The sequence below is a fragment of the Neoarius graeffei genome, chromosome 10, assembly GCF_027579695.1.
Source record: "Neoarius graeffei isolate fNeoGra1 chromosome 10, fNeoGra1.pri, whole genome shotgun sequence".
NCBI lineage: Eukaryota > Metazoa > Chordata > Actinopteri > Siluriformes > Ariidae > Neoarius > Neoarius graeffei.
This window is the reverse complement of record NC_083578.1, coordinates 7,325,010-7,348,347: the sequence shown is the minus strand read 5'-3', so window position 1 is coordinate 7,348,347 and position 23,338 is coordinate 7,325,010. Positions and strand designations below refer to the sequence as shown.

General features: G+C 43.9%; 1 protein-coding gene across 1 annotated transcript in view; it reads left to right on the top strand.

The window, feature by feature from the left end:
- Positions 1 to 23,338, top strand: part of si:ch211-158d24.2 (multiple epidermal growth factor-like domains protein 9) — a 124,186-nt gene that overhangs the window by 64,165 nt on the left and 36,683 nt on the right. The window contains exons 3-4 of the mRNA XM_060931179.1: positions 3,161 to 3,300; positions 8,145 to 8,297. Coding sequence (XP_060787162.1) covers positions 3,161 to 3,300; positions 8,145 to 8,297 — 293 coding nt within the window. The remainder of the gene's footprint in view (positions 1 to 3,160; positions 3,301 to 8,144; positions 8,298 to 23,338) is intronic.

Sequence of the window (23,338 nt, the reverse complement as noted above, 5' to 3'; positions counted from 1 at the left end):
TTTTGTAGTGGTATTAATAGTAATAATAGTCGCAGTAGTTGTTGTAGTAGTAGTAGTAGTAGTTGTTGTTGTTTTTGTAGTGGTTGTAATAGTAATAATAGAAGTAGTTGTTGTTTTTGTAGTTGTAGTAATTCTACGAGTAGTAGTTGTAGTAGTAGTAGTAATTCTACGAGTAGTAGTTGTTGTTGAAGTAGTTGCAGTAGTAGTTGTTGTTGTTTTTGTAGTTGTTTTTGCAGTTGTAGTAATTCTACGAGTAGTAGTTGTAGTCTCTCATCTCATCTCATTATCTCTAGCCGCTTTATCCTTCTACAGGGTCGCAGGCAAGCTGGAGCCTATCCCAGTTGACTACGGGCGAAAGGCGGGGTACACCCTGGACAAGTCGCCAGGTCATCACAGGGCTGACACATAGACACAGACAACCATTCACACTCACATTCACACCTACGCTCAATTTAGAGTCACCAGTTAACCTAACCTGCATGTCTTTGGACTGTGGGGGAAACCGGAGCACCCGGAGGAAACCCACGCGGACACGGGGAGAACATGCAAACTCCGCACAGAAAGGCCCTCGCCGGCCCCGGGGCTCGAACCCAGGACCTTCTTGCTGTGAGGCGACAGCGCTAACCACTACACCACCGTGCCGCCCCTATAATAATAATAATAATAATAATAATAATATATCCTGTGTGTGTTGGAGTGTGTTGATAGGGCCAGGTGACACGCTCATATAATATCAATATCATGATAAATTACATCACAGTATGATTTTCTGGGACATCGTGAATACTGCAAACTTTTCATGACATTTTTTTATTTTATTTTATTATTTTTTAAAATTTAATTACACATTGACTGGCAGCTGAATAGACGTTCAGTTAAGAAAGTTTTTTTTTTCAGATATTTAAAAAAATGCTCCTTTTCAGCATTTAATTTTTTTTAAAATAAAGAAAAATATATTTAGACTCAATTAAATAAAGTGTCATCAAACATTTTTTAAAAATGCAGTAAAACTGTATTACTGGTGGTTCATCGTGAGACGTGCTGTGTATCATAGAAACGTCTTCAGTCGTCCAAGTAGTAATAGTGATAGCTGTAATAGTAATACAGTAGTAGTTGTAGTAGTCATAATAATAATGCTAGTAGTAGTTGTAGTAGTAGTAATCCTACTAATAGTACATGCAGTAGTGGTAGTAATAGTAGTAATAGTACGTGTAGTATTAATAGAGCTACTAGCAGTAGTGTTAGTTGTAATAATACTAGTAGTAGGACTAGTTACATCAGTAATCGTAGTAGTTGCAGTTCTAATTCTCCTAATAGTACATGCAGTAGTGGTAGTAATAGTAATTATACTAGCAGTAGTTGTTTTAGTAGTGGTAGTAATAATAGTCATAATAGTGGTTGTAGTTGTTGTAGTACTAGTAATCACAGTAGTAATATAGCTACTAGTAGTTGTTGTAGTAGTGGTAGTAATAGTAGTAATAACAGTATTAATAGTAGTAGTTGTTCTGTTGGTGGTTGTAAAAGTAGTAATAATAATAATAGTAGTGGTGGTAATAGTAATAATTATATTACTGCTAGTAGTTGTAATAATGATATTAATAGGAGTTGTAGTAATAACACTAGTAGTAGTAGTAGTACTAATTTCATCAGTAGTACTAATAGTTGTAGTAATATTACTAATAGTAGTTGCAGTAGTCACTCTGCTAATAGTAGTAATGGTAGTAAAAGTAGTTTTTTAATGATACTACTAGTAATAGTAATACGTTCATCAGTAATAGTAGTAGTTGTAGTAATAATTCTACTAACAGTGCATGCAGTAATGGTAGTAATAGTAATTATATTATTAGTAGTTTTTTAGTAGTGGTAGTAGGAGTAGTAAAAATAAAAGTAGTTGTGGTAGTAAGAGTAGTAATTGCTACTGCTAGTAGTTGTGGTAATAGTGACATTAATAGTAGTTGTAGTAATAATATTAGTATTAGTTGCATCAGTAGTAGCTGTAGTAATAACTAATAGTTGTACATGTGGTAGTGGTAGTAATAGTAGTAATAATAGTAGTATTAGTAGTATTAGTAGTAGTTGTTCTAGTGGTGGTAGAACTAGTAATAATAGTCATAGTGGTAGTAAGAGTAGTAATTTTACTACTGCTAATAGTTGTTGTATTAGTGATAGTAGTTGTAGTAATAATACTAGTAGTAATAGTAGTAGTTGCATCAGCAATAGTACTAGTTGTAGTACTAATTGTACTGTTAGCACATGTGGTAGTGGTAGTAATAGTAGTAATCGTAATTGTAGTAATGCAGGTACTAGTAGTTGTTTTTGTAGTGGTATTAATAGTAATAATAGTCGCAGTAGTTGTTGTAGTAGTAGTAGTAGTAGTTGTTGTTGTTTTTGTAGTGGTTGTAATAGTAGTAATAGAAGTAGTTGTTGTTTTTGTAGTTGTAGTAATTCTACGAGTAGTAGTTGTAGTAGTAGTAGTAATTCTACGAGTAGTAGTTGTTGTTGTAGTAGTTGCAGTAGTAGTTGTTGTTTTTGTAGTTGTTTTTGCAGTTGTAGTAATTCTACTAGTAGTAGTTGTAGTCTCTCATCTCATCTCATTATCTCTAGCCGCTTTATCCTTCTACAGGGTCGCAGGCAAGCTGGAGCCTATCCCAGCTGACTACGGGCGAAAGGCGGGGTACACCCTGGACAAGTCGCCAGGTCATCACAGGGCTGACACATAGACACAGACAACCATTCACACTCACATTCACACCTACGCTCAATTTAGAGTCACCAGTTAACCTAACCTGCATGTCTTTGGACTGTGGGGGAAACCGGAGCACCCGGAGGAAACCCACGCGGAAACGGGGAGAACATGCAAACTCTGCACAGAAAGGCCCTCGCCGGCCACGGGGCTCGAACCCGGACCTTCTTGCTGTGAGGCGACAGCGCTAACCACTACACCACCATGCCGCCTAGTAGTTGTAGTAGTCGTGGTAATTGAATTATTAGAAATAGTAGTAGTGGTAGTAGTTGTAGCAGTAATAGTAGTAATTGTCATAGTATTAGTATTTCTTGTCGTTGTTGTAGTCGTAATATACGTGTTGTTGTTGTACTGATGGTGTGTGCGCGTATGTATGCATGTGTGTTTACTGACAGTGTCCTCTGTCTCCTCTCACAGCTCGGGGACGTGTGTGTGTAAGACGGGAGTGTACGGCCCCAAGTGTGACGACTGCCATCCGGGATTCTTCCACTTCAGCAGCACGGGGTGCCAGCCGTGTCAGTGCAATGGACACTCCACCTACTGCCACCCGCAATCCGGTCAGAACCCGAAACACCACCACAAATAATCACAAACGTAGTCCAGGATTATTGGCACCCTACATGAAAACACTGATTTCAAAATTATTGGCACCTTCGCTGATCACATTGAATGAACTTCAAATGACAGCTGGTATTTTATTAATTCAACATTTCAAAACAGCAAATTAAACGTGTGACAGAATCTCTAACATCCCATGACCTCGATTTTGCGTCTTGTAGCTTCGTCAAGTCATTTGCACGTATTGCAACTGTCGGAGCATGATACAAACAAATAAAATGCAAAGAAAAGTCTGTGCTGGATCAAGTACTATTCTAAAAGCCAGCTATAAACTTAGTGCACTTTATTAGACACAGTCACCCTGCTGTAGATGTTCACACACACACACACACACACACACACACACACACACACACACACACACACACACACACACACACTACCATACCTGTGTCACTGCTGTAAGAAAATATAAGCAGCACCACCCAAATCATTGCTGCTTAACAATGGTTCCTTGCTACTCATGTATGAGGTAGAGGGGTGCCAATACTTTGTGCAGAGCAGCAGATGGGAGAGCAACAGGAAGACGCAGTCAGGAACTGTCCACATACAAAATGACCTGTATGGTAGATGAATGTGATAAAACAACTAGAATAATGGGACAGAATGATTTTAATGATGACTGCAGAAGGTTTTTAGAACGTTGCAGGAACATTATTACAGTAACGTAAGCAGGTAACCTTCTTAGAACCTTTTTAATGTATGAGTATGTATGTGTGTGTGTGTGTGGGTGTGTGTGTGAATACATGTGTGTTCAAACTAGCATGCCAATGTGTGTGTGTGTCCATCTAGGCATCCATCTGTCTCTCTCCGCAGTGTGTGTGTGTGTGTGTGTGTGTGTGTGTGTGAGAGAGTGCAGATGGAAGCTCGGTTCTGATTTACTGCTCAACTCTCTCATAATGTCGCAAAGCCCACCTCCTCCCTTCCCCTCCCCTCCTGCTTTCCCACAATGCTCTGGGGCTCACCGTGCCACACAGGAACTCGCTCACATGATTTACTTGCTCTAAAATGTGTCATGTGTATACACACACACACACACACACACACACACACACAGTGATTTTCCTTGACATGATCAAAATAGCACGAGTCGTCCTTTCTGCCTTAATGAATATGCAAAGCAGAGGGTGGAGCCAATGCAAATAGACTGACCTAAAACCACAGCATGATTTACCACAGTATGAAAGTCACCTTGGAAATGGAGATTATTCTGTGTGTGTGTGTGTGTGTGTGTGTGTGTGTGTGTGTGTGTGTAAATTAAAACCACAGAAAGGCAGGATGTAAATTTGCGGAATTCCGTTTGAGTTGAAGACAAAACGATACCATTTACAATGTTTTACTAATGATATAACGACACACAGCAGTGAACAGCATCACAACATAAATTTACTCACGGCTTTCGAGAACCTCATTTTTTAAATATCGTTCCTTCTTTTGATTTGCACATGGTATAATTTAAGCAGTCGTTCTTTCTTTTTGTCCAATCTCACGTGCAAATTAGCTTTGGTAGCTTAATAAATCAGGGCGTCATTTATCAGTTTGAAACAGGAAATCGTGTTCGCTCACCTTTTTGTCTTTTTTTGTAGGATTTAAATTTAAAAAAAATCGACTGGAAAAATAGAAAGAAGAGCCTTTACGAGCTGTGGTAAAAAAAATTGTGGTCAAATTTTTCATAAGGGGTATTCACACGGCAACTTTTACTCCGGTGTAGCGCCGGGGCTGCCCCGGTAGAGCGTTCACACGGTACAAAGTTATACCGGTGTCGCCCCTGAAAGCTGCTTAAACCGGTGCAAATCTAACCCTGCTCGGGAGGTGGTTTAAGAAATTTACTCCGGAGTAAATGCTAGTTTGCGGGACAGCACCGATATAAAATGGGACGTCTGAACGCTACAGGGGTAGACTCGCTACGCATGAGGAGAGTTGATTACATACGGGCATTGCATAATTTGCATCCTGGTATTTTGTGCTTCCAAAATGGCGAATATCAACAACAACAGAACTGCGTGTCTTCCAGTGTTGCCAGATTGGGCGGTTTTAAGTGCATTTTGGCGGATTTGAACATATTTTGGGCTGGAAAACGTCAGCAGTATCTGGCAACACTGCTGTCTTCATCCACGTTGTTTTCCCGGCGCTTGGTGATGCCATGACAACCGGGAAAAGGAAGTACATTTTCACGCATGCGCATATTTCATTTCCGCATTATTACTATCGTATAGCACGGTCGCAAAAACTGCCGTGTGATCGCAAGTGGGGCTGCACCGGTGCTAACACGCTTCTCTCTAGTAAGCAGGTTTGTGACGTGTGAACGCTCCACAAAATTTACACCGGTGTAAGATATATCGCAACAAAATACATCGGTGCAGCATCGATGCAAATATGTGCCTATAATTTTAAGACAGCAAATAAAAAAAAAAAGATCAGCAAAAAAAATAAATCCTGAAGATTGTGTAAAAGTGAAAAAGTGACAAGTCACTCATGTCGTATGTAGATTTGTCTTTTGTGGGCGTCTAGCAATCACTACTGTTGATGTTTGTGGGCGTGGCCCTTCCAGTGTGGCTTTTTTTTTTTTTTTAGTAATGGTATTAACTATAGATAGCTTCTAAAACTAACTACTCAAACACAAGTGACGCAAAATAATCAGTGTGAAAAGTACCTGTTTGATCTCGACTCCACTCCTACTAGCTACGTACAAGTTGGCGTATCAGCCACTCGCTGGCCGTGCTGTGAAAATTGTCCACGCAGACGCTCATCTAAGTTTCCAAATCTGTCATTGCTTAACTCTTGAATATTTTCTATTCTGAATACGATCATTAAAAAGCTTATAATCTCTGATTTCCAGAGAAATGTATCTCCTTAAGATCTGTTCAGTACTTTGGGAGTAACGGCAGGTTGAAGTCGGTACAACAGAGTAAAAACTCTGCTCGCGGGACGTCAGGAAACTGCCGGCGATTTTCTTTTTGAGTCACGGGAAAGCGGTCAGGCTCTCTCTCTCTCTTTCTCTCTTCTGATCGGTTTCCCACTGGATTACTCATCAATATCAGTCACATCACTTTTATAGGGACGTTCTCTCGCTCTCACTGTTTCTGATGAAGGATTCAGCAAAATTTTCCCTCTGCTAGTTTTGATGTTCTGATTCACGGGAGACTCTGAAGTGAGTTTTCATAGCTTTACCTACTTATTTTTTCAAATCAAACTGATTCATGTAAATAAATAACTATTTTAGAATATAACTGGAGTTGTTTCAGTGAAAAATATTGAGATCTTAGTATCTCATCTCATTATCTGTAGCCGCTTTATCCTGTTCTACAGGGTCACAGGCAAGCTGGATCCTATCCCAGCTGACTACGGGCGAAAGGCGGGGTTCACCCTGGACAAGTCGCCAGGTCATCACAGGGCTGACACATAGACACAGACAACCATTCACACTCACGGTCAATTTAGAGTCACCAGTTAACCTAACCTGCATGTCTTTGGACTGTGGGGGAAACCGGAGCACCCGGAGGAAACCCACGTGGACACGGGGAGAACATGCAAACTCCGCACAGAAAGGCCCTCGCCGGCCACGGGGCTCGAACCCAGGACCTTCTTGCTGTGAGGCAACAGCGCTAACCACTACACCACCATGCCGCCCAGATCTTAGTGTTCAGAGTGATATTTAAAAAAAAAAGAAACGGAAGTCAGAAACGTGAGTGTTGATTTCAGTTCCGTTAATGTGAATTGTTTACTGGATGTGGATCAGACAGTTTTTTCGAGGTTCGCCTTGAAAGCTAGAAATATGATCATTTATATTCTTTCATAGAAATAAACACTTCTAGGCCCTACTTTTGAGAAATACAAAGGCCTACAGAGCACAACAAGGGGATTAAAAATCATGTTTTATTACTTTTTTACAGTGTACTGATTTAACGGTTTTACCTAATTAGCATAATTCATACTAATTAAATACTAATTTGCATAATTGGTTTTTACTAATTTTTCAAACTTTGTATTCAGTATACAACCATCTATGTTCCTGCCAATTTCCATGTAAATATCTTGAAAAATAGAAAAGTTATGAAGAAAAATCATTTGATCTCATTGGTTAATGAGGCCCATTTTGGACCATGTGATCCTCAGACAGAATATTAGGGCAGTTTTCTAAAAATTAAGCCTTTTTTTTTAAATCTTTGATTTGTAATATCTCAAGAACCGATAAACATATTTTAATTCTGTAAAAAGTATCCTGTGCTGTTCAGCATTCAGTTCTGAATTCAGTAAGAGGAGCTTCAAGCAGTTAGGACTGAATTTGAATTTCCACCTGATATTCAAATTCCAATCACCCGAGGCATCAACAATCTCTGCGACTTCTTTCCAAGCTTTACTTTTTTCATCATGTCTCTAATATGAGGCTGTTTATGACAGGATAAGACAAAACAACTTCTCTACAAGTTTTTCTTCCATTTTTGTGGAACGAGTAGCGGGTTGTGAATGGGGAACCGGAGAAACGTCGAACCACGTACATCATACGATCGAGCCAAGGACTCATTTGAGATGATTGTTTAGATTTGTTGCTTTAGAATGAAACATGTGACTTGCTTCTCTTAAAATATGAGTCTTTGACATGTCTTGTCTTTAACTCAGTTACGAAAGTTCAAATTTACCTGAACACGAACGTACAAAACCAGTGGTACAGTGTAATCTGATATGAACTCAAAACTCTGAGCAGAGCCATTGCTGTATCTCTCAACACATACGTGCAACCTGTCTCTATCTCTCTGTCTCTCTCTCTCTGTCTCTCTCTCAGGTGTGTGTATGGACTGTCAGGACAACACTCAGGGACACAACTGTGAGGAGTGTATGCCACGCTACTACCGAGCCCCAGGTGGAGGTGGTGTGAAGGACAAGTGTGTGCCCTGCCCCTGCCCCAGCCACAGCTCTTCAGGCACCTGTCACCTTGGTGAGACATGCTGCAGGGAATTCTGGGAAAATCCTGATAGCAAGTCAATTCTGAAGACGTTTCAGTCTTAAGAGAATGTGGGCGGAGCCTCTAAGTAGTAGACAGGTGTATGGCAAGGCAAGCTTATTTTTGTATCAGTTTGTATAATATCTCTGTCTCACACACACACACACACACACACACACACACACACACACACACACACACACACACATCAGATAAGAAAATGTACAGAGGACACGGCTCAGATTAAAGAAACACACACACACACACACACACACACACACACACACGGAGACCGACCAGGTGCATGAGGTCACTGGAAGTCCTTGACTGTTGCATGGTTTAATGAGAAATTATACAAATAACGATTTACACTAAACTTATACTTGTTTATGATCAGTTACCATAAACATATCACAATCATACAACGTTCAAAAAAATAACTGAAATAATTTCGATTATTTTGATATTTATATCAAAATAAATCACACTAAATCTTCACTTCATTCTGAGGGTGCACAAACTTTTGCACTTGGTCCTATCTTAGGCGTAACCTCTTTCTGTTCTTCTGTCAGCGTCATGTCACTGTTGAATTCTGGATTCTGATTGGTCAGGAAGTGTTGATTAATTTTCTATAACAGCAGCTCTGAGAGGCGTGGAGCTGCAGTCACATGTTTATATTAAAACCCTCATTCAATCACACTGTAAAAATAATTAAAATAATTGTTTAAAATAATTTAAAATAATTGTTGGTTTGGTGAAGTTTTGTGGACGGAAAATACATTTTTATTGAACATTTACGGAAGGAGTCTCCAGTGCCAGAGTGATTTAACAGTCAGAGGAAAAGCTGTAAGAGTGTGAGGGGAGAGAGAGAGTGAGGAGGGTGTGTGTGACGGGAGAGAGAGTGTGAGGGGAGAGAGTGTGAGGGGAGAGAGTGTGAGGAGGGTGTGTGTGAGGGGAGAGAGTGTGAGGAGGGTGTGTGTGAGGGGAGAGAGAGTGAGGAGGGTGTGTGTGAGGAGAGAAAGTGTGAGTAGGATGTGTGTGAGGGGAGAGAGTGTGTGAAGGGAGTGTGAGGGGAGAGAGAGTGTGAGGTGTGTGTGTGTGAGGAGAGTGTTTGAGGAGAGTGTGACGAGGGTGTGTGTGAGGGGAGGGTGTGTGTGAGGAGGGTGTGTGTGAGGGGAGAGAGTGTGAGGAGGGTGTGTGTGAGGGGAGAGAGAGTGTGAGGGGAGAGAGTGTGAGGGGAGAGAGTGTGAGGAGGGTGTGTGTAAGGGGAGAGAGAGTGTGAGGGGAGAGAGTGTGAGGGGAGAGAGTGTGAGGAGGGTGTGTGTGAGGAGGGTGTGTGTGAGGGGAGAGAGTGTGAGGAGGGTGTGTGTGAGGGGAGAGAGAGTGAGGAGGGTGTGTGTGAGGAGAGAAAGTGTGAGTAGGATGTGTGTGAGGGGAGAGAGTGTGTGAAGGGAGTGTGAGGGGAGAGAGAGTGTGAGGTGTGTGTGTGTGAGGAGAGTGTTTGAGGAGAGTGTGACGAGGGTGTGTGTGAGGGGAGGGTGTGTGTGAGGAGGGTGTGTGTGAGGGGAGAGAGTGTGAGGAGGGTGTGTGTGAGGGGAGAGAGAGTGTGAGGAGGGTGTGTGTGAGGGGAGACAGTGTGTGTGAGGGGAGAGAGTGTGAGGAGGGTGTGTGTGAGGCGAGAGGGTGTGTGTGAGGGGAGAGAGTGTGAGGAGGGTGTGTGTGAGGGGAGAGAGTGTGTGAGGAGGGTGTGTGTGAGGGGAGAGAGAGTGTGAGGAGGGTGTGTGTGAGGCGAGAGGGTGTGTGTGAGGGGAGAGAGTGTGTGTGAGGGGAGAGAGTGTGAGGAGGGTGTGTGTGAGGGGAGAGAGTGTGTGTGAGGGGAGAGAGTGTGAGGAGGGTGTGTGTGAGGCGAGAGGGTGTGTGTGAGGGGAGTGTGAGGGGTGTGTGTGAGGGGAGAGAGTGTGAGGAGGGTGTGTGTGAGGCGAGAGAGTGTGAGGAGGGTGTGTGTGAGGGGAGAGAGTGTGTGTGAGGGGAGAGAGTGTGAGGAGGGTGTGTGTGAGGCGAGAGGGTGTGTGTGAGGGGAGAGAGTGTGAGGAGGGTGTGTGTGAGGGGAGAGAGTGTGAGGAGGGTGTGTGTGAGGGGAGAGAGTGTGAGGAGGGTGTGTGTGAGGGGAGAGAGAGTGTGAGGGGAGAGAGTGTGAGGAGAGTGTGTGTGAGGGGAGAGAGAGTGAGGAGGGTGTGTGTGAGGCGAGAGGGTGTGTGTGAGGGGAGAGAGTGTGAGGAGGGTGTGTGTGAGGGGAGAGAGTGTGTGTGAGGGGAGAGAGTGTGAGGAGGGTGTGTGTGAGGGGAGAGAGTGTGTGTGAGGGGAGAGAGAGTGAGGAGGGTGTGTGTGAGGGGAGAGAGTGTGAGGAGGGTGTGTGTGAGGAGGGTGTGTGTGAGGGGAGAGAGTGTGAGGAGGGTGTGTGTGAGGGGAGAGAGAGTGTGAGGGGAGAGAGTGTGAGGAGAGTGTGTGTGAGGGGAGAGAGAGTGAGGAGGGTGTGTGTGAGGGGAGAGAGTGTGAGGAGGGTGTGTGTGAGGAGGGTGTGTGTGAGGGGAGAGAGTGTGAGGAGGGTGTGTGTGAGGGGAGAGAGAGTGTGAGGGGAGAGAGTGTGAGGAGAGTGTGTGTGAGGGGAGAGAGAGTGAGGAGGGTGTGTGTGAGGAGAGAAAGTGTGAGGAGGATGTGTGTGAGGGGAGAGAGTGTGTGAAGGGAGTGTGAGGGGAGAGAGAGTGTGAGGTGTGTGTGTGAGGAGAGTGTTTGAGGAGAGTGTGAGGAGGGTGTGTGGGAGGGGAGAGTGTGTGTGAGGGGAGAGAGTGTGAGGAGGGTGTGTGTGAGGGGAGAGAGTGTGAGGAGGGTGTGTGTGAGGGAAGAGAGTGTGAGGAGGGTGTGTGTGAGGGAAGAGAGTGTGAGGAGGGTGTGTGTGAGGGGAGAGAGAGTGAGGAGGGTGTGTGTGAGGAGAGAAAGTGTGAGGAGGATGTGTGTGAGGGGAGAGAGTGTGTGAAGGGAGTGTGAGGGGAGAGAGAGTGTGAGGTGTGTGTGTGTGTGAGGAGAGTGTTTGAGGAGAGTGTGAGGAGGGTGTGTGTGAGGGGAGAGAGTGTGAGGAGGGTGTGTGTGAGGCGAGAGGGTGTGTGTGAGGGGAGAGAGAGTGTGAGGAGGGTGTGTGTGAGGGGAGAGAGTGTGTGTGAGGGGAGAGAGTGTGAGGAGGGTGTGTGTGAGGGGAGAGAGTGTGTGAGGAGGGTGTGTGTGAGGGGAGAGAGAGTGTGAGGAGGGTGTGTGTGAGGGGAGAGAGAGTGTGTGAGGGGAGAGAGAGTGTGAGGAGGGTGTGTGTGAGGGGAGAGAGTGTGAGGAGGGTGTGTGTGAGGCGAGAGGGTGTGTGTGAGGGGAGAGAGTGTGAGGAGGGTGTGTGTAAGGGGAGAGAGAGTGTGAGGGGAGAGAGTGTGAGGAGAGTGTGTGTGAGGGGAGAGAGAGTGAGGAGGGTGTGTGTGAGGGGAGAGAGTGTGAGGAGGGTGTGTGTGAGGAGGGTGTGTGTGAGGGGAGAGAGTGTGAGGAGGGTGTGTGTGAGGGGAGAGAGAGTGAGGAGGGTGTGTGTGAGGGGAGAGAGTGTGAGGAGGGTGTGTGTGAGGGGAGAGAGTGTGTGTGAGGGGAGAGAGAGTGAGGAGGGTGTGTGTGAGGGGAGAGAGTGTGTGTGAGGGGAGAGAGTGTGAGGAGGGTGTGTGTGAGGCGAGAGGGTGTGTGTGAGGGGAGAGAGTGTGAGGAGAGTGTGTGTGAGGGGAGAGAGAGTGAGGAGGGTGTGTGTGAGGAGAGAAAGTGTGAGGAGGATGTGTGTGAGGGGAGAGAGTGTGTGAAGGGAGTGTGAGGGGAGAGAGAGTGAGGTGTGTGTGTGTGTGTGTGTGTGTGAGGAGAGAGAGTGTGAGGAGGGTGTGTGTGAGGGGAGAGAGTGTGAGGAGGGTGTGTGTGAGGTGAGAGGGTGTGAGGAGGGTGTGTGTGAGGGGAGAGAGTGTGAGGAGGGTGTGTGTGAGGGGAGAGAGAGTGTGAGGAGGGTGTGTGTGAGGGGAGAGAGTGTGTGAGGAGGGTGTGTGTGAGGGGAGAGAGTGTGTGAGGAGGGTGTGTGTGAGGGGAGAGAGTGTGTGTGAGGGGAGAGAGTGTTTGAGGGGAGTGTTTGAGGGGAGTGTTTGAGGGGAGTGTGAGGAGAGTGTGTGTGAGGGGAGAGAGTGTGAGGAGGGTGTGTGTGAGGAGAGAAAGTGTGAGGAGGATGTGTGTGAGGGGAGAGAGTGTGTGAAGGGAGTGTGAGGGGAGAGAGAGTGAGGTGTGTGTGTGTGTGTGAGGAGAGTGTTTGAGGAGAGTGTGAGGAGGGTGTGTGTGAGGGGAGAGAGTGTGAGGAGGGTGTGTGTGAGGCGAGAGAGTGTGTGTGAGGGGAGAGAGAGTGTGAGGAGGGTGTGTGTGAGGGGAGAGAGTGTGTGTGAGGGGAGAGAGTGTGAGGAGGGTGTGTGTGAGGGGAGAGAGTGTGTGAGGAGGGTGTGTGTGAGGGGAGAGAGAGTGTGAGGAGGGTGTGTGTGAGGGGAGAGAGTGTGTGTGAGGGGAGAGAGTGTGAGGAGGGTGTGTGTGAGGCGAGAGGGTGTGTGTGAGGGGAGAGAGTGTGAGGAGGGTGTGTGTGAGGGGAGAGAGTGTGTGAGGAGGGTGTGTGTGAGGGGAGAGAGAGTGTGAGGAGAGTGTGTGTGAGGGGAGAGAGTGTTTGAGGGGAGTGTTTGAGGGGAGTGTTTGAGGGGAGTGTGAGGGGTGTGTGTGAGGAGTTGTTTAGTTCAGCCTGGAGGAAGTTGCTGCTGCTGCTGATGATGATGATGATGGTGATGAAGATGAAGAAGCTGATTATGATGAAGATGATGATGATGATGATAATGAAGGTGTTGATAATAAAGATGATGATAATGAAGAAGCTGAAGATGCTTATGAAGATGGTGATGATAATGAAGATGCTGGTGATGATGAAGATGCTTATGAAGATGGTGATGATAATGAAGATGCTGGTGATGATGAAGATGCTTATGAAGATGGTGATGATAATGAAGATAAAGATGATCGTGATGATGAAGATGACGATGGTGATGATAATGAAGTTGATGGTGATGATGATGATATCGATGATGATGATGAAGGTGATGATGATGATCAGGGAGATGATGATGAGGAGGAGGAGGAAGAAGAAAATGATGATGGTAATGCTGATGAAGATGGTGACGATGAAGGTGATGAAGATCATGAAGCTGCTGCTGATGAAGATAATGATGAAGATGATGATAATGCTGATGAAGATCGTGACAATGCTGATGAAGATGAAGGTGATGATGAAGATAATGAAGCTGCTGCTGCTGGACGTGGCAGACGAAGATTCCACCACAGACAATTTAACAGCCCTCTGTCTGTTGGATCGACTGGCTGCTATGGTAACGGAAATCGGTGGTGGATGGTGTGTGTGCGTGTGAATGTATTCATTTTATACTTAATTGTCAAAATCATTTTAGTTAGTTGTAAAGTTTTGTAACGATTCCAGAACAAATACACTGTCCGAGTGTTACAGAAGTTAACATCTGTTATTCTTTAAACATGTTATGATTTTATTTTTCATTTTATCTCTGAGAATTTGATCCTGATAATATTTACAGATGTTTTATTGTTGCTGTGTTTGCTCTTTTTGTGGCTTCGAGTCAAGAAAAGCATTTGTGTTTAATATTAAACTAATAATGTACCACAGGATGGTAGTGTGTGAAACAATCCTTCACTAAACGTGTGTGCGCGCGCGCGTGTGTTTGTTTGTTAGTCAATTGGTCAGCTTTCCCGCTCACCCAGTTCCCCGATGTCATCAATATTTCAGACTGACTCCAACTGAGTTGTGTGTGTGTGTGTGTGTGTGTGTGTGTGGTGCAGTGCAGACAGTCTAGATCATTCTAAGGAGCCTGTGGGGCCAAATCACATTGTGTTACATCATAAAAATCAATGTGTGTGTGTGTGTGTGGGTGTGTTTCCAGCCGAGAGAGAGCAAGACAGTCAGATCGAGAAACAGTGAGATCGACTCACACGGACTTCCTCTGTCTGCTTGACTGCGCCAAGCGAGCGATTTCATGCACATTATTTGCTTTAATCCCCTCAAATTAAATAACTTCCCAGCCACAGAATGGCCTGATATTTTGTGAGATATTACAGAAATAAACATATATCACAATCACCACATTTCAGACGGAACTAAATTTCACCGATTTTATGAAAGCGAAAGGCCATCTCGCTTTAATCGATCCCATCTATTCCTGGAAGGATTATGACCAATCTTGCTCACTGACACTTTAATCAGTTTCATGCATTTCTGTAAAAACAATAACTAATCCCATAACTAAAGAAACTTTAATTAATACCATCTGTTGCTGGTATAAACTGACCATTTACAAACACTGCTTCAAAAAATTTAACTCGGCCCACCCATTCCTCCAGTAACTCTGATCAACTTTATTTGTTCAGTTTTCCAAATAAAACAGATCATTTACACCACACTGACTCAGATATTCTTCTTCTTCTTTTGGCTGCTCCCGATTAGGGGTCGCCACAGCGGATCTTTCGTCTCCATTGCTCCCTGTCTTCTTCATCCTTCTCTACCACACCTGCCACTTTTATGTCCTCTCTCACCACATCCATGTATCTCCTCTTTGGCCTTCCTCATTTTCGTGTGCCTGGCAGCTCCATCCTCAACATTCTCCTTCCAACATGCTCTGCATCTCTTCTCAGGATGTGCCCATACCATCTCAGTCTCATCTCTCTTAGCTTAATTCCCAAGCTCTCCACATGTGCTCGTTCCTTATCCTGTCCAACCTCATCACTCCCATCACAAACCTTAACATCCTCAACTCCGCCACCTCTAACTTTGCCTCCTGTCTCTTCGTTAAGGGTACGGTCTCCAATCCATACATCACAGCTGGTCTCACTACTGTCTTATACATCTTACCTTTCACTTTTGCTGGGACTTTCCTATCACAAATGACTCCCGAAATCCTTCTCCAACTGCTCCACCCTGCCTGCAGTCTCTCTCTCACATCACTATCGCAGCCCCCATTTTCCTGCACAGTTGACCCCAGGTACTTGAATTCACCAACTTTCTTTACGTCTACTCCTTGCATCTTCACTACACTCTCATCCCCATTCTCACTGATGCACGTATTCTGTTTTGCTCCTGCTCACCTTCATTCCTCTTCGTTCCAATGCATACTTCCATCTCTCCAAACCCAACTCAACCTTCTTTCTACTTTCGCCACATATCACAATATCATCCGCAAACATCATGTTCCATGGTGACTCTTACCTCACTTCGTCCGTCAAGCTATCCATCACTATGGCAAACAAGAAAGGACTCAAAGCAGATCCTTGATGGAGTCCCACCTTCACCTTGAACCATTCAGTTGTTCCAACTGCACACCTCACTGCTGTTTCACTGTTCTCATACATGTCTTGCACCACTCTAATATACTTCTCATTCACTCATTGACTCAGCTATTGAAGACAAATAAATAAAGTAATTAATGTCTCATCTCATCTCATTATCTCTAGCCGCTTTATCCTTCTACAGGGTCGCAGGCAAGCTGGAGCCTATCCCAGCTGACTACGGGCGAAAGGCAGGGTACACCCTGGACAAGTCGCCAGGTCATCACAGGGCTGACACATAGACACAGACAACCATTCACACTCACATTCACACCTACGCTCAATTTAGAGTCACCAGTTAACCTAACCTGCATGTCTTTGGACTGTGGGGGAAACCGGAGCACCCGGAGGAAACCCACGCGGACACGGGGAGAACATGCAAACTCCACACAGAAAGGCCCTCGCCGGCCCTGGGGCTCGAACCCAGGACCTTCTTGCTGTGAGGCGACAGCGCTAACCACTACACCACCGTGCCGCCCCAGTAATTAATGTATAAAGCGCAAAAGAAGCTGCACAAGCTGCTGCACTGCTCTCCGTTACATATAACTTAAAAAAAAAAAGCCTCAGTGAGGCTGGAGCTCATACCGGCCACTGTTGTTGTGTGAGAGTTTGAAATCCGATCAATCCTGGAGGAGGAGTAGCGATTTTTGTGAAGTTGCATATGACCCCTGTGTTGCTGCATCCATGGCAGGTGGCACCACCTGGTGAGCAATTTTTGTTGGAATATGTCTTTAGAGTCTTCTGGGTGAGTTTGATCCAAGCAGTTTATGAAGAGTAGCGTTTAATGTAACGAGTCACCCAAAAATTTCAGATGCCCATAAAATCGTAAATATGACAGATGGCACCACTGTCTTGCCAACTTTTATACACACCAACCTGGGGAACATTCCATAAGAGTTTGATCAAAATCTGATCACTCCTGCAGGAGGAGTAGCAATTTTCGTGAAATTGCACATGACCCCTGTGTAGCCTCATCCATAGCAGGTGGCGCCACCTGGTGAACAATTCTTGTTGAAATATGTCTTTAGAGTCTTCTGGATGAGTTTCAGTGAAAACGTCTTAGCAGTTTATGAAGAGTAGCGTTTAATGTGACGACTCACCCCAAAATTTCAGATGCCCATAAAATCGTAAATATGACAGGTGGTGCTACCATCTTGACAATTTTTATGCACACCCACCTGGAACACTGTACGTGAGTTTGATCAAAATCTGATCACTCCTGCAGGCAGCGTAGCGATTTTCTTGAAATTGCACATGACCCCTGTGCAGCCGCATCCAGGACAGGTGGCGCCACCTGGTGAACAATTCTTGTTGGAATGTCTTTAGAGTCTTCTGGGTGAGTTTCATCCTAGCACTTTACAAAGAGTAGCGTTTAATGTGACGAGTCACCCAAAAATTTCAGACGCCCATAAAATCGTAAAGGTGGCGCCACCATCTTGACAGCTTTTATGCACACCCACCTGGGGAACATTGTATGTGAGTTTGATTGAAATCCGATCAATCCTGTTGGAGGAGTAGCGATTTTTGTGAAATTGTGAATGGACGACGGATGATCAAATAAGCTTATCTGGCCTGGCTTGCGTCAGAATGAGTTAAAAAATGACAAAAATGATTTGCAATTTAAAGGCCACAATACAATGATGTTATCTATGTGATAAACTGAAACAGACAAATGCATTAAAAATGGAGTTGCGTGACTGAGAAAAACAAACAAGCGGCATTTTACACGAACATATAAACATTCAGCATCTGATAAAGTGGAAATAAGAGGGTTGTTGTTGCTGTAGAGCCTCCAGGAACGTGTTTATTGGGCGACTGTCAGAGCGATTTATCACACCGTGATGATCAATAAATAGATTTAATACATGTATATATCATACATTATTTACATTTTCATCAAATTATACACTCAGCGGCCACTTTAATAGGAACTTGTTCTTGATTCTGAGATCCCGGTGCTTGGTTGCAGGAGGACGCTTATCAAAAAGAAGTATACTTCAGGTTCATTTTATTAAGTATACTTAAGTAATGTTAAAGTATATTTCCTTAAATATACTTTTGTGTACCAAGTATACTGATATCAATGTAAGTAAACTAATCTAATACTTCTTGGGACTAAATTGGCCCACTTTTAGTTTATAAAAAGTATACTTTAAGTCTAAGAGAAGTAAACTTTGAGTATACAACTAGTATTTTTTATTTTGTACTGCAAGTATACCACAAGTAAACTTATATACTAATAGTTTACTAGTTCTATACTTGTAGTCCACTCTTTAGTTTACAAAAGCATACTTCATAGTATACTGGAAATATACAGTGGTGCTTGAAAGTTTGTGAACCCTTTAGAATTTTCTATATTTCTGCATAAATATGATCAAAAACATCATCAGATTTTCACACAAGTCCTAAAAGTAGATAAAGAGAACCCAGTTAAACAAATGAGACAAAAATATTATACTTGGTCATTTATTTATTGAGAAAAATGATCCAATATTACATATCTGTGAGTGGCAAAAGTATGTGAACCTTTGCTTTCAGTATCTGGTGTGACCCCCTTGTGCAGCAATAACTGCAACTAAACGTTTGCGGTAACTGTTGATCAGTCCTGCACACCGGCTTGGAGGAATTTTAGCCCGTTCCTCCGTACAGAACAGCTTCAACTCTGGGATGTTGGTGGGTTTCCTCACATGAACTGCTCGCTTCAGGTCCTTCCACAACATTTCCATTGGATTAAGGTCAGGACTTTGACTTGGCCATTCCAAAACATTAACTTTATTATTCTTTAACCATTCTTTGGTAGAATGACTTGTGTGCTTAGGGTCATTGTCTTGCTGCATCACCCACCTTCTCTTGAGATTCAGTTCATGGACAGATGTCCTGACATTTTCCTTTAGAATTCGCTGGTATAATTCAGAATTTATTGTTCCATCAATGATGGCAAGCCGTCCTGGCCCAGATGCAGCAAAACAGGCCCAAACCATGATACTACCACTACCATGTTTCACAGATGGGATAAGGTTCTTATGCTGGAATGTAGTGTTTTCCTTTCTCCAAATATAATGCTTCTCATTTAAACCAAAAATTTCTATTTTGATCTCATCCATCCACAAAACATTTTTCCAATAGCCTTCTGGCTTGTCCACGTGATCTTTAGCAAACTGCAGATGAGCAGCAATGTTCTTTTGGAGAGCAGTGGCTTTCTCCTTGCAACCCTGCCATGCACACCATTGTTGTTCAGTGTTCTCCTGATGATGGACTCATGAACATTAACCTTAGCCAATGTGAGAGAGGCCTTCAGTTGCTTAGAAGTTACCCTGGGGTCCTTTGTGACCTCGCCGACTATTACACACCTTGCTCTTGGAGTGATCTTTGTTGGTTGACCACTCCTGGGGAGGGTAACAGTGGTCTTTAATCTCCTCCATTTGTACACAATCTGTCTGACTGTGGATTGGTGGAGTCCAAACTCTTTAGAGATGGTTTTGTAACCTTTTCCAGTCTGATGAGCATCAACAATGCTTTTTCTGAGGTCCTCAGAAATCTCCTTTGTTCATGCCATGATGCACTTCCACAAACATGTGTTGTGAAGATCAGACTTTGATAGATCCCTGTTCTTTAAATAAAACAGGATGCCCACTCACACCTGATTGTCATCCCATTGATTGAAAACACCTGACTCTAATTTCACCTTCAAATGAACTGCTAATCCTAGAGGTTCACATACTTTTGCCACTCACATATGTAATATTGGATCCTTTTCCTCAATAAATAAATGACCAAGTATAACATTTTTGTCTCATTTGTTTAACTGGGTTCTCTTTATCTACTTTTAGGACTTGTGTGAAAATCTGATGATGTTTGGGGTCATATTTATGCAGAAATATAGAAAATTCTAAAGGGTTCACAAACTTTCAAGCACCACTGTACTATGAGTTTACTTGTTTTATACTTCTAGTCCACTTTTTAGTTTACTAAAGTATACTTTGTAGTATACTGGAAATATACTATTGGTTTACTCGTTACACACTTCTAGTCCACTTTTTAGTTTATAAAAGTACAACCCCGATTCCAAAAAAGTTGGGACAAAGTACAAATTGTAAATAAAAACTAAATGCAATAATTTACAAATCTCAAAAACTGATATTGTATTCACAATAGAACATAGACAACATATCAAATGTCGAAAGTGAGACATTTTGAAATTTCATGCCAAATATTGGCTCATTTGAAATTTCATGACAGCAACACATCTCAAAAAAGTTGGGACGGGGCAATAAGAGGCTGGAAAAGTTAAAGGTACAAAAAAGGAACAGCTGGAGGACCAAACTGCAACTCATTAGGTCAATTGGCAATAGGTCATTAACATGACTGGGTATAAAAAGAGCATCTTGGAGTGGCAGCGGCTCTCAGAAGTAAAGATGGGAAGAGGATCACCAATCCCCCTAATTCTGCGCCGACAAATAGTGGAGCAATATCAGAAAGGAGTTCGACAGTGTACAATTGCAAAGAGTTTGAACATATGATCATCTACAGTGCATAATATCATGAAAAGATTTAGAGAATCTGGAAGAATCTCTGTGCGTAAGGGTCAAGGCCGGAAAACCATACTGGGTGCCCGTGATCTTCGGGCCCTTAGACGGCACTGCATCACATACAGGCATGCTTCTGTATTGGAAATCACAAAATGGGCTCAGGAATATTTCCAGAGAACATTATCTGTGAACACAATTCACCGTGCCATCCGCCGTCGCCAGCTAAAACTCTATAGTTCAAAGAAGAAGCCGTATCTAAACATGATCCAGAAGCGCAGACATCTTCTCTGGGCCAAGGCTCATTTAAAATGGACCGTGGCAAAGTGGAAAACTGTTCTGTGGTCAGACGAATCAAAATTTGAAGTTCTTTATGGAAATCAGGGATGCCGTGTCATTCGGACTAGAAGCCTGCATCTCTGATTGTATGGGGTTGCATTAGTGCATGTGGCATGGGCAGCTTACACATCTGGAAAGACACCATCAATGCTGAAAGGTATATCCAGGTTCTAGAGCAACATATGCTCCCATCCAGATGACGTCTCTTTCAGGGAAGACCTTGCATTTTCCAACATGACAATGCCAAACCACATACTGCATCAATTACAGCATCATGGCTGCGTAGAAGAAGGGTCCGGGTACTGAACTGGCCCGCCTGCAGTCCAGATCTTTCACCCATAGAAAACATTTGGCGCATCATAAAATGGAAGATACGACAAAAAAGACCTAAGACAGTTGAGCAACTAGAATCCTACATTAGACAAGAATGGGTTAACATTCCTATCCCTAAACTTGAGCAACTTGTCTCCTCAGTCCCCAGACGTTTACAGACTGTTGTAAAGAGAAAAGGGGATGTCTCACAGTGGTAAACATGGCCTTGTCCCAACTTTTTTGAGATGTGTTGTTGTCATGAAATTTAAAATCACCTCATTTTTCTCTTTAAATGATACATTTTCTCAGTTTAAACATTTGATACGTCATCTATGTTCTATTCTGAATAAAATATGGAATTTTGAAACGTCCACATCATTGCATTCCATTTTTATTTACAATTTGTACTTTGTCCCAACTTTTTTGGAATTGGGGTTGTATGTTTTAAACACAGCTGCATAATGTGCTCTGTTACAGGAAAAGCCTCATTAAGCTTACTTACATGGTCATCATGCCATTTCAGGATGCAGTGACTTCAAATCCAGTCCTTAGCAATGTAATTAAAACCTTTCTGATGTTTAAGATAAGAAGCAGCATTCATTCCTGTAAATGATTGGGCTGTCTTGGCTGACACGCCTCTGCAACATCGCGTGGTGGTTGGGGACAGTGCCTCTGGAGTGGCAGACCGGGGTGGTGGTCCCTCTTTTTAAGAAAGGGGACCAGAGAGTGTGCTCCAATTATAGGGGAATCACACTTCTCAGCCTCCCTGGGAAGGTTTACTCCAGGGTACTGGAGAGGAGAATTCGGCCAATAGTCGAACCTTGGATCCAGGAGGAACAGTGCAGTTTTCGTCCTGGTCGTGGAACACTGGACCAGCTCTATACCCTTCATAGGGTGCTTGAGGGTTCATGGGAGTTTGCCCAACCAGTTCACATGTGCTTTGTGGATCTGGAGAAGGCATTTGACCGTGTCCCTCGTAGTATCCTGTGGGGGGTGCTTCAGGAGTATGGGGCTCGGGGCTCTTTGCTAAGGGCTGTCCGGTCCCTGTACGAACGGAGCAGGAGTCTGGTTTGCATTGCCGGCAGTAAGTCAGACCTGTTCCCAGTGCATGTTGGACTCCAGCAGGGCTGCCCTTTGTCACTGGTTCTGTTCATAATCTTTATGGACAGAATTTCTAGGTGCAGCCAGGGTCCGGAGGGAATCCTGTTTGCGAACCACAGGATTTCATCTCTGCTTTTTGCGGATGATGTTGTCCTGTTGGCTTCTTCAAACCAGGACCTTCAGCATGCACTGGGGCGGTTTGCAGTCGAGTGTGAAGCGGCTGGGATGAGAATCAGCACCTCCAAGTCCGAGGCCATGGTTCTCGACCGGAAAAGGGTGGCTTGCCCTCTTCAGGTTGGTGGAGAAGTCCTGCCTCAAGTGGAGGAGTTTAAGTATCTCGGGATCAGAGTCATGTGGGACCGCTGAGGGAGATGGTCGCCTAGAAATTTCTTCTCTGCAGAAAACTCCTAATTTTCATGTATATTCGGCAGTCTATGCCCTATTATGTCTGATAACAATTTGCAAGGTGTAATGCAACACATTTGAGTGCTTAGACGTGCATATTCGCGGTTTTCTTCACTCTCATGGCAGCTTCGTCAAGACCTAGTAGAACTGCTAAGCAAAACGCTAACATGGCTAGTGGTGCTACATCCAGAATGACATCGACTACTGCCGGCACTGCCAGCCTTGCAACAGATGCCCTAGTGGGACTTCAGGCTACTCTGGAAAAGACTATTGTAATGGAAATTTCTAATAAACACTTCAGAACGCTAACAGTTGTCTTTTCAGTCATTTATTATAGTAGATCTTATAAAGATATATAAAATAAGAAAGGAAAGGAAAGAGAAGACAACATCACTTCTGATGATGCTGAGAGTACACGCACTCTGAGTTGTGTTTTAGGAATGTTATCTATTATACTCTGAAAGCATTCGCTCACTGCTTGTGTCTTCACGTGATTGGCTCAAGATTTTCTATGAAGCTTTGTTAAAGCGTGCACCTGGCGTGCTCTGGTATGTGCAGGCGGATGCGAGTTAGGGAGAGCTCAAGCTCCCTACTTATCACCACCGAGGTCAGGAAAGGTGGTTACATCATGAGAAGATGCGCAGTTAGGACGAACTCAAGCACCCTGCTCATTACCACCAAGGCCACAGAAAAGCGATTACATGTGGAAAAACATCTCTTCTCAGTAACTAAGCCACTTTAGTTCAACATACAGAAACACAGAGAATAATAATATTCATCCATTAAGTCACTTGAGCTCAACATACAGAAACACGGAGAATAATAATGTTCATTCATTAAAATTCCCTCACATTCCCC